Genomic DNA, 12,428 nt, shown 5'->3' with positions numbered 1-12,428 from the left:
TGTGTGTGTCCATCCTTATAAAATGAAGCCTGCCTAAAATGCAATATTATTTCAGTCTCTTGACGTTCAGTTTCGTACAGGTTTCATTGAACAATACAATCGAAAAAAAAGTGTAATACAATCTCGGTTCGAACCCGCAATCACCAACAAAAGAGTCGTGGCAGGAAGGCACTATATCACTCAACAACATAAAATCATCCTTCATAGTATGTGCAATGACTTGTTAGAAAACAGAAATAATAATTAGAAAAAAAAAACAGACTGTACAGAGGGGGTGATTATATAATTAAAGTTCCTGTACTCTGAATAGTTTTCTAAGAAACTGCTCATCCAAACTTTCAGGACATCTTAATGAGACAATGAGAGAGATGATTAATGAGCAATAAAAAATAGTTCGATTTTTGACCACCAGGTAAAAAGGCACTTTTTTATTGCATTTTATTTTTCCCCTGGTCCAGATAGCGTATATACCAAGTTTCAATGAAATGCATCCACCACAACTGGCGCTACATAGAGGTCTGAGTAGTGCCAGTATACCGACGGGTCTGTTGCGTCCGTTCTGGTGGATGCATTCCATTGAAACTTTGTACGCTTTTTATGGGCCATGAAAAAAAAGGAAAGGCGGATCTAGAGATCGCTATTGGGAGGGGTGATTTTACAAATCACTAAAAAAGTTTGTCTCAGCATTTTGTCCCGTATTTGCAGTGTCAGTCCCGTTTACCTGTTGTTTCCCCCCTCCATCCCGAATGTTTCGAAAAATTTCTCGGTTTCAGTCAGTTTTCTCGAATTTGTTGTAATATCATATATTCCGAAAATTACACGAATTATCGCATTTCGCTTGGAGGGAGAGGGTGATCACCCACTCCCATAGATCCGCCCCTGACATCTATGTCATTTTGAAAATTTCATGTTAAAAAATTTCTTTGAAAAAAGAAATCCAGATCATCTCAGGATGATGGTGGAGCACACTGAGAATTAAAAATGCACGTGTGGAAAAAAAATGCTAATGTCCATGGAAAAAAGCGGATTTTTAATGACCAATTAATTTCTCTAAGAATTATTTCTTTACATGAATTTTTTACACTTTGAGCGCTGGTCCCTGACCAGAGCGAGAACCGCCCGTGCTCTCTGCCTCGTGTATTTCCTGGTGAAGGAGTTGACGCCGACCACCAGTCGACTCTCCCTCCTGGACGCTGAATCAACGTGACCCATGACTATGTACTCTTGATCCACGCGCAGGTTCGGGCACTTGCACGTATCGGGCGTCCATATGTATTCCAGCGGCATTATCGGCACCTTGTTCTTGTACGACTGGACGACTTTGACTTCGTATCGTAGCTCGTGTCCGATGACCTCTGACGATGACACGACTATCCTCAGCACTAGAATAAAATGGAGTCGGTAAATCGATTTTGAAAATAATAGGGCAGATTCCATTCATTCGATACACTGATTAGTCTGGAAAGGGGTAATGCGAGAACTTCATCCGAAAAGAAAGTAATTAAATTTATTTTTATTTATTTTTATAGCTTTACTCTCTTGACTTGACCAGTGGCGTGTTTACGGGGGAGGGGAGGGCTTAGCGGGCTATAGCAATTTGAGGAATGAGTGGCCAAGAAAAATAGTAAGATGGGGAAGGGGTGGCAAAATTGGTATAACCCTAAATAAATTCGCGTCCTCCGAGCAGTGTCGTCTTAAAGTATGGGTAGATAGACCTGAGTTGTGCTCGGTTTTGCTCCCCCCCCCCCGTCCGCCTTTCATGTCTATCTTCGCCTATGGTCAATGTATGAACAAAAGAATCACCTAGAGAAATTGCAAGCACGTGAGTGAGAAAAAGAGTGACGGAGCGTGAGCAAGCATGTGAATGAGTGATCTACAGAGCGAGGGACCAGTTCAATTAATTGCCGAGGTAAAGAAGAAAAAGCAGTTTCGATTCTCAGGGTTGCCAATGAAAAATTGGCTACCATAAAGCAGGGGGTGGCCAACTTCTTTCTTCTCAAGGGTCAACATAACGGTCATCTGCAGCATAGTGTATTAGCAGTACCAGTAAAATGAAAGAGACACATGGAAAACTCGCACATTCGTACACGCCATAAGTAATGTGGCATAACACGGGCAAATTTAGTCGCTGGCATTGCGAATTCCCTTTCATCCTTCATAAGCATATTCATTGTTTATCTAGTTGCGTGCCCAGCCAGATGTGTAATGCATAAAAAAATTAGTTTCTTCTGCAAATTATTCAGTCAAATTTGTTCATCGTTTGAATTTCACAAATGAAACATTTGTCTTGATTTTTCTTCAATTATTATTTTGGCACAATGGGCAATTTGCCAAACGAGGAGGTAAAAAAAACAAGAAAAATATTGCCCATGTGAAAAGCTTTATGAGCAATTTGTGCATTTGAAAAGGCAGGGCAGTATGTAAATATGTATTATTAATTTACATAGTAAATTATTTTCGTCACTAATAATAATGAATATTGTTGGAACAAGAATAGCTCAAATAATGATCACTAACTTGATTTAACACATTGTAAATTATTAATTTTACCTGGATAATTTATATTTACCTTGTCGGGGCCAGCGTTGGCCACCCCCTACCATAAAGCATGGAGAGAGAGAGAGCTCGAATTTATATTATTTATCCCAACTACTCTGGGCCCAGTAAACTCGCCTCGGGAAGAGGTTCAGTTAAATAAATAATAATAATTAAGTTAATATAATTAATTTTTTTAATTAATAATCAATCTGTTGGACGGATCTGGAGGATTGAAAACCCCTTCAGATCTCAAAATGGCATGGCAACTGTAGGGTTGGTTTGGTATTTACATTTGATGGCTTTTACCTACTACTACCTATATTATATAGGAGGTAGTGATTTTGCTGCCTTTGGAAACATAAAATACTGTAATAAATATTTTATAAGTATCTATTTTATTTATAATATTCATTTTGCATTATTTTGATTAAGTTCTCCATTAACCAATAAAAATAACGTATGGTAAATATTGTCATCTTTCCTCCTAATTAGTAACGGATGTGTTGAACGATTCTTTCAATATTTTCAAATTTATCAAAGTAGTACCAAATTTGAGTTTTCAAAAGAAAATTGACAAATATCAATTTATGTTATACAAATACAAGGCCACAACAGGCAAAATGCCCAACGAGGTGGCTGCGGAAAAAGATGCCCATTACAAATATGGATGTCATACATTTCTAAAATACAGCAACCCCCAATTAAGGGAGTTTTCAAAAAAAAAAAGTCGCCTCTGCGAGCAGCAGATATTACTGCCGCTGTGGTGATCGAGTGGTCATAGTGACGGACTCGCATCGCGGGGACCCGGGTTCGAGCCCCACCGTCGCCACAGTGGTGGTCGGCTGAAGTTGATTTTCTGTGGTTCCCAACTTCGAGGCGCAAATGCGAACCGTTAAAAAGTCTCGCCACAGAGAGCAACAGTCCTACAAACAGTACAAAGAGTCATTCAGTCACTACACATCACTCATTTCACTTCTGAGATATAGACGGCGTATTAATATTTGATGGTCCACCCTATCCATCCCGTTGAAAATTTTGAACATTTCGATCATATCCTCCCGACCCCTGCGTTTTTCCAATGTAAACATCTTCAAAAAAAAGTTTCTTCATAACTCAAGCCCCGTGTGCGTGCCAACAAGGACATGGGTAGCTCTTCTCTGCACTCCTTCAACCAAGTCTATATCCCTCTGTAGGTATGGTCTCCAAAACCTTACAGCATGCTCCAGTCCAGGATTAACTAAGCCTCAGAAAAGCGGAAGAGTGACTTTAGGAGAACACGGAAAGCATTTTTGAAAATGAAACCGAACATTCTATTCGATTTTTCGACCACCGCTGAACAATGTTCAGAGAACCTAAGCCGCTCGTCAATGAGATTTTCCAAATCGGTGACCCTATCATCCCTGACATCCGGGATAGTGATACTATTCAACTCGTAAGAGAAACGTGAATTGTTAGAACCAAAATGAGCGACTATGCATGGTGTTAATCAACAAATTAGTGTCATTTATCGCTCACAATTCTAGTTCAACAAGAGCGGGATCGATGAATTTTCTGCTTCTCACAGCCGGCGACACGCTATGCAAATGAACGGAGCGTTTCCCCCATCCGCATTGGTCCGATCGCCAGAAACCCCAAGAAATTTTTCCGTTAATCATCCGAAGGTAAAAAAGTTGAAATTCGGGGTTTAAAACCAATTGAGAAAACACACTCGCAATATGGCCAGCTGTTATCCTTACTCAACTTCGAAGATGAACAGAGTTAAGCCGCATATACTTAATCTGTAAAGAAAATATTCATTTAAACAGACTTTTTTTAACGATCGACTAACAAAACACCCTAGTACACGCGTATATGACTTTCATTAATAAAAAAAAAAAAAAAATTTTTTTCTATACATTCAGTTCATCTTTCATTTCTGATGATGATAATTAAACTGAAAAGTTTTTTTTAAAATATTGAATCAATTAGTTTTATTTCTGCTCAACAGGTGACATAAGCTTTTTTGAAGTTGAGTTGCTTTTTTCTAAGCTTCGCGACCGCATACGCAAAATCCTGAAATTTAACATCAAATATATTCAAGAGATATTTGATAATTAATAATTTGGAAAATTAATAATCTCTACAGATTTCTATACTAATATTTTCTGCGATTTTATGAGATACAATAAATTGTTTCTTATTAAAATGGAAGTACAGTGAACTTCTTGCTGTGTAACAAACCAAATGTCCGGCTCTTGGAAATTCGTTATACCGTAACGTGGTTTAGTTTTGGAATGTAAATTTTTCTGCAAGGAGAAGAAACTCTCTTCAGAAACAGAAATTTAAGATTTTCTTAGAGATCAGTTCGGGGGATCAATTCTTAGAGATCGATTCCTGTTCATTTCTGATCGGAATAGAACTCAACAGTTTCTCTGTGCTAAATGAAGCCTACTGATTGCTGGGCAAATAACTAAGGGAAATACAAGATATACAGAAGACTGGATGTTGTGAAGATATTTATTATTTGAGATGTTAATTTTTTTTTTCATAAGGGAAATAGATTAGAATAGAAGGAATAATAAAACGCATGTCAATAGAAACAGCGTAAGCACCATCTGTTAAATTGCCATAGAGCTATAGGTATAGATTTGAAGAGCAATAATTGTGAAAACTATTTTTGATCGTATTTCACCTAAAATGTGTTTGTTGCAGCATAAAATGATTTTTTTTTTCTTTTATTTCAAGTTTGAAAAATATAGATCATATATTAGGTATTTTGTTTTAAAGTAAAAATAATGATGGATTAAAGATTAAGATTAATGATCATCGAAACTTTTATTTTATTACCGAAATCACTGACGCAGAAATTCTTCCTCTGCTTCTTCACTCGAGCGCACTTCAAACATACATCTAATGAAACCAGAAAAAGAGGTCCTTCAGATTTATTGTTGCAAATATTTGAACATTGAGACATCACAAAAATTAAACTTCCCGACTCAGAGGACTGTGGAGGGTGTTATATTGGCCCAAATGACAACTAAAATTCGATCATATATCAGCTGAAACATAACATCTCAGATGAAGCACTTATCATTAATAGGAAAAATAGCACAAAAATGCGTCGCTAGGTGCAAAGCCGCCCTTGGGGGGGGGGGGGTGACAGGTGTCATGTCACCAGACCATACGGTTTTGGGGGTCAACGCACAAAGTGAAAAAAATATACAGATATATCACACACACAAATATAATTTTAATTCTAGAATTTTTTTCCTCTCATTAATTCTGAATTTTCATAAATTCTGGGATTTCTTTCTTTGACTAATTCTGAATATTCATTGGTGAGTAGATATTGTTTAGCATTTTACTGTGTATATTTTGTGACAATGCACGAATTTTTGGATGCCAACCCCCCCCCCCCCCCAAAAAAAAAGAAATACACTCATGTCCATAAATTAAGGATAATTCAGAATCACACGGAAATCGAAATCTAAAGTAAAAATTTCACCTGTAGAATTATCACACACATCTGCACGAATGATATGCAAATTTCAGGAAGCCACCAGATGATGCCAATAGTACGTCACAATGACGAGAGTGTAAGGGAGGGTATATAAGGAATGGTGGCAAAGAAGTGAAATTGTTCACAAGAGTTCTGTAAGGCGCTCAGTGCCATAAGCGAATAGTTATGACACAGAGGACGCATGTAGATGATTTTTTACGTGGTAGAATTATCGGCCGCCTGGAATGTGGGCGTCTCAGATGGAAGTATCCGAGGAACTTGGAATTGCCCAAAGTGTCATCTCTAGGCTTTGGCAACGATTCCAAGATAACGGAAATGTCAGTAGACGTTACAGTACAGGTTGCCCCCGAGTTACAACGCCGAAAAAGGACCGGTATTTGGCAGTAACTGCCAAAAGAAGCAGACGGAGCACAGCATCCGACCTGTCTCGTCAGCTATCTGCAGCCACGGGTACCACAGTTTCAAGGCAAACCGTGTACAGACGTTTGGGAGATATTGGTCTATATGCTCGCAGGCCTGTCAGATGTGTTCTGCTCACGGCAACTCACTGTCGGCAGCGATTAGCCTGGAGTAGAGAACATGCAATGTGGACATCGTCACAGTGGGCTTGTGTTTTTCCGACGAGTCCAGGTTTAGCTTGCAGTCTGATTCACGTCGGACTTTCATATGGAGAACACCAGGTACCCGTTACCACCAAGATAACATCATTGAACGACACCGTTACGGTGGTGCAGCATTGCTCGTTTGGGGTGGAATTAATTCCAGAACAGATCTGCATGTTCAAACCGGAACCACGAAAGCCCAACTTTATCGGGACATCATTCTGGAACAACATGTACGTTTGTTTAGGGGTGCCATGGGCGCAGAGTTTGTGTTTATGGATGACAACGCCCGTCCTCACCGAGCAAACATCGTAAACGAATGCCTTCAATCTGAGGATATAACCCGTATGGAATGGCCAGCATTCTCACCTGACTTGAATCCGATAGAGCATGTGTGGGACATGCTTGGCCGACGAGTTGCAGCCCGTCAACCACCTCCTACATGTGTACCGGAACTTCGAAGAGCATTGCTTGCTGAGTGGAGTGATCTTCCCCAAGATCAGATCGATAATTTGATACTCAGCATGCCCAGGCGTTGTACGGACTGTATTTCATCGCATGGGAGACATACAATGTATTAACCATCATACCAACCATGTAATAGTAAGTTTTTGTAAAGGAGATATTTTTTACAATTGCTCCAGGGAGCAAAAATCGTAGTTTTTATGAATGGTATCATACATACACCATCGTTTTTGTTCTTTATCTTTTGTTTAATGAATGGGCTTTATGAATAAGTAACGTTTGTTTTGTTTCTGAACCTTTATTTGCCGGAGCTGGCATTATCCTTAATTTATGGACATGAGTGTATATATATATATATATAAAATTGGAGCTGAGGAGCTCTCGAAATTATTTTCGCACCGGCCCCGCTTCCCATAAGGGCGGCCCTGGCTAGGTGTCACCTCCTCTCGAAAAATCATTCCATAGAATATAGATGCTTTCTATTCACATGTGCCCTCTTGTGAACAGAAATGTTTTCCATTGGTAAAACCAAGAGTGCGCAACCTCCGGCCCACGAGAGGTATTCCTGAAGAATCGTATCAATACATATAAAACAGTCGATTGTAGGTACACCAGTCAGTGGGGTCCGCGAACGGTATTCATATGGCATTTCTGGCCCTCGGACTGAAAAGGTTATGTACCTCTGACTAAAACAGTGTTTGCCAAAATCGAAACAGTGAGTGTGCATGTTAATGCCTAGAGGAGTGGTTCTCAAACTTTTACCAGACGTGACTCCCGTGCCAGGATGGTGGCATTTATGCTCCCTTCACTCATGAACCAAAACTGGCTATTAAAAAAATTGTTTTTTATCAATTTGTGTTTATTGTATGCCAAAATGTCCCTTAAAAAATGTCATTAAAAAATCTAACGAACAAATTAATTAAAGTCAATATATTTACTAAGGCCATTGGGATATTTCAGGCCTTCAGGCCTTAATTTGAAAAAAGAATCATTTAAAACCATTCAAAGGCGTTAAACCTGAGGTTCCATATAAGGTAGAACTCTGGAACGAAATGAATACGCAGCTCACCAGCATATTTCAAAACAAAAAGAACCACTTTAAAGTACTGAACAGGTTACACATCAATGTCGCGAGCTCACCGTGACGCCCCTAAGAGTCGCAACGCTCAGTTTGAGAACCACTGCATTAAAGCATGCCAAAGAATGCTGGCTTTGACTGAAAAGCTAGCCTCAACAAATATACAAACGTTGTGAAAGATCAAGGAGGACACATATTAAATTATGCGTAGAATGATTTGTCAAGCGAGAGATAGCTGCACCTATCGGTGAATTTTTACACCAGCTTCTTCAATATACAGAATAGCGCATTATCGGAAGCGCGCGAATTTTGTGACATTTGGACCAGCGGAATGCTTTCTACGATCCTCTGAGTTGGGAAGCTTGATTTTGATAACCCTGTACAAACAGTATATACAAATGCAAAGGACATAACAGGCAAAATACTCAAAGAAAACTTGTCTAAAAAAAGATGCCCATAAAAAATATGGATGTCAAATATAAACAAAAAACAGCAACCTCCAAGAAGAGCAATAAAAAATCAATGATTGTGATAAAATAAAATACAATGCCCATAAAAAAAATTATGGATAAGTTCTCGATTTGTCTCAATATGTTTATTGCATTTTTTTTTTAAATATGTCAATTCAGTTAGAATTCACGACCCCCGGACGTAAGCTATTCCATTTATTAATAACCCTATTAGAGAAAAATTCCCCTGCGATACCAAAATCTATAATTGTTCCTTACCAATCGATACTTTCTTTCTTTCAAACCGAGTGCAGCTCAGGTCTATCGCCATGGGCAATTTACTGCCCAGTGAGTTGTGCCGGAAGTGTGAGTGGGCTTATACCTAACAGTCCGAGTGCGTATGTAGTGTTGTGTTTGATTTTTCATTACTGCCATCTATATTTCAGAAGTGAAGTGATGTGTTATGATTGAATTACATTTGTACTGTTTGTAGGTCTGTTTCTCTCTGTAGCGAGACTTTTTAAACGGGAGATTGGCTCGCATTCGCGGCTTGAAGTTGGGAACCTTTGACCTTTGAAGACCGGACACACCCCGCTTCCCATCTCAGAGAGATCTCGAGTTGAGAACCACAGAAAACCAACTTCAGTCGACCACTATGGTGACGGTGGTATTCGAACCCGGGACCTCGCGACGCGCATGCTGCAGGTTCGTCTGGAGCCTCTCCCTATCAGTTTGATTCCCGACTTACCCACATAAGCTTCACGCCAACTAAGCGAATTTTCTCACAATCCCATCGATACCCTGATCGAGCTTATCGATAAGAAAATGAAAAAATAATGGGAATAAAGGACACACTTCCTTGGTACATTAGTGGTACATTCTCTATCAATCAGATAATTTCTCAATGGAACTTACTTTCTTTGTGTCTTTTCTTCTTCTTCCTCGTAAATTTGATTTCTTTCTTAGTTACTAAACAAAAGCATCAGAGAAAGAAAAATTTCTCAATAAACAAATATTACATACACATGCATATTATATACAGGATGGATACTATCGACCGTCCAATAGCTGCACACGTGATTCCCTGAGAAGAACTAATATGGAGAAGTATTTTCCGTTTTTTTGATTTGAACAATAATTATGGAGAATTATGGATAATTAACGCATTAAAAATTGATGACGTAACTTTCGAATCCTGCCAAATTCCCCGAACGTGCACCAAAACGTGGTCTAACTTGACGTATTTAAGCTGATAACAATGCTATAACTCTGAGAGTAATCAAGAAAGCTGAAGCTGTGCGAACCGGCTGCTCTTCCTTGCCTGAAGAAATCGTGAAAGAAAATAACAACTTGGCATCCGAACGTGGTTGAATATGTATTTCAGTTCATTTTCAATTATTGGCAACGCGTTCGTTATACATGGGCAAAGTTTTTTTTTTTCATTGGGCACTTGGCGCATAACTGACCGAAGACGCCTTCATATACAATAAAGGGGTGTATAAAGGGGTTCTAAACTGACAGAAAACTGACACGTCACAAAATTTCAAAACGTTACGACTCCCTTAATATTCGTCCGATCTTGAAATGGAAAAGAAATTTCTGTATCAGTTTTTCACAAGGAATCACGTGTGTAATTATTGGGCGGTCGACAGTATCTACCTTGTATGCGCATAATATTTTTCCATACAAAATATTACACTAATTACAGTATTTTTACGGAGCATGAAGTTAGTAAGTTTGATAAATACAGAAAAAGTTATCATTTTTATTTAAACGGCACATCAGTTTTTACTAGGATGACCATACATCCCGTATTTCCCGGGAAAGTCCCGGTTTTCTTGGTTTTGTGGCCGTCCCGGTTTTTCCTGTTTTTTACATGACGCCTACTTGGATTTTCATTCTTTATTGAAATCAAAGATTGAAATTATTCTTCATCTCATAAATTATATTATGATAATTACAACTATAAATAAGAACATTAATCTCCCACATTTGTCTTGTTGAACGTCTTATTTCGTGGAATTCATTTTAATCCACTGCAATTTGCAGTAACGCTTCGTTTCTCGCCATTGCGATTTTTCCGCAATTTCAGCAATATTTAGCAACTTTGTACACTTTTGGCGTTGTTCTTGGCGATAATTGGCGATGTCCATATTTTCCCGTATTTGGAATTCCAATTTCCTGTATTTCTCTTAAGGAAATATGGTCAGCCTAGTTTTTCTTGTATTTTATGAACCCGCTACACGTGTTTCTTACTCAAAGTTAAATTGTAACAAAGATAAAAACTAGTGGGAAGCAGGCGGCTCTGGTGCTTCGGGCGCTGAACCAGAAGGGGGACGCCGAATTCACCCTTTAACTGCTTCTTCTACATTACAAGGGGCGCCAAAATGCCGGCTTGCTCCGGGTGACAAAATATTTATTTGTGGCCCTGCGTATATACAGGGCTCAAGCTCGTAAGTAGGATAGGGAGGATGCATTGCATTGTTTTTTTGCAGAAATTATTGGTGGGGGGGGGGGGGGGCTCAGCCCCTTTACAAAATTTATTGGAAGGGGGAATCAAATGACCTTATCCCTAGGTTCCGACGCCTATGGCTAATACTGAAGTTTATGCACGAAACGTCCGGTAAATTTAGTTTCTTTCTTACATTTAGCGGCTTTCGTCTCCTGCGAAGCATGTTTGCTACCTCTGGCGTGAAGCCTATCTCGACGTAAAACTTCCATGTCTTGTCTGACGTCACCAGTGTCTCTGGTATCGCTGTAGACCAGAGGGATCTGAACAGTTTTCTCCGTGAAAAGCCTCGATAGCGGCAACGTGTTGTTGTCCGAATTGTAGCTACGGCCCGGCAGGGCTCCAACGATCATCAGCTCACTACCGCGAGGCGACTCGGTCTTATTCTTGTTCGACGACACTGCGGATTCTGTCTGGACCAATCTGTGGTCAGCAACAGGTATCCATGTGGTGGTAGTGGTAAGATCCCTTTGGTGCAATACTCTAACTTTTATGGCAGAGTTTTTGTGAGTCCTGTAGGTATCGGGATCTGATCTCTTTGGTGGTGCACGCAAGATACGGCCGTCGATTTCCAGTTTGGACTTTTTTTTACCGTGGTGGTAATAAGACTTATAGCCCTTGACGAGTCTGTCGGGTTCTTCAGATTCTATTGAGTTGATTTCTTCGTGAGGGGCGAAGTCCCTCTGGTGGACTTTCTTGGGTTTGAGACTTGGTAATAGCGTGTAGTAAGACTTGTAGTACTCGGTCAGGAAGCTTTTCTTCCTTGGCTTCAGCAAGCTCGACAGCCAGTATTCGTAATCTACAGTCGGGATACGTCCAGTACCGATCACCTGGAAGATAATAAGGTGTAAGTACTCACGTTGACGAGATGTATTATGTTAGGGTAAATGTCATAAATGCTGTTATTATACATAATAACCGGTTATTATGCATACTTTACCAAGCATTTTGGTAAGTTTATCTCTTTTATTTGTGATTTTGCACAGTACCCAAGCGTCGTTGGTATAAATTTGATATATTTCTCTATATTAACCACTTTTACCTGCGATAAAGCGCCGCGTCGTTGGTAAACATGATAATTCATACATGTATTGCATCATTATATTAAAATTTGGGGGGTAAAATTTGTTATCATTATATCGGGGTCCGACTATATTCATCACATATACTAGACTCATTTGGAATTTTCTTCATATTTATCAAATTCACCAATTACACTTGGGTATTATGCATGATCGCAGATAAAGTCGATAAATTTCAAGTATTTATCAAGTTTTCTCACGACACT

At 39.3% G+C, this 12,428-nt stretch overlaps 1 protein-coding gene across 2 annotated transcripts in view; it reads right to left on the bottom strand.

Annotated features, from left to right (window-relative positions):
• Positions 1-1,009: 1,009 nt before the first annotated feature.
• The window catches only part of LOC149078405 (uncharacterized), a 76,851-nt gene continuing 65,432 nt past the window's right edge, over positions 1,010-12,428 (bottom strand). Inside the window, exons 10-13 of one of the 2 annotated variants that reach the window (XM_089242061.1) lie at positions 11,277-11,970; positions 9,547-9,600; positions 5,365-5,427; positions 1,010-1,382 (exon numbers count right to left, since the gene is read on the bottom strand). In XM_089242061.1, the coding sequence (XP_089098187.1) occupies positions 1,066-1,382; positions 5,365-5,427; positions 9,547-9,600; positions 11,277-11,970 (1,128 nt within the window). In that variant the 3' untranslated portion in view covers positions 1,010-1,065. The remainder of the gene's footprint in view (positions 1,383-5,364; positions 5,428-9,546; positions 9,601-11,276; positions 11,971-12,428) is intronic. The other variant, XM_089242062.1, reaches the window with a different exon arrangement.

The sequence above is a fragment of the Pholcus phalangioides genome, unplaced genomic scaffold (genome assembly GCF_987345545.1).
Source record: "Pholcus phalangioides strain wild (caught in Gottingen) unplaced genomic scaffold, Ppha-v1.0 ptg000014l_1, whole genome shotgun sequence".
Taxonomy (NCBI): Eukaryota; Metazoa; Arthropoda; class Arachnida; order Araneae; family Pholcidae; genus Pholcus; species Pholcus phalangioides.
Note: the sequence above shows the minus strand (reverse complement) of the source record. Positions and strands in the feature narration are given on the sequence as shown.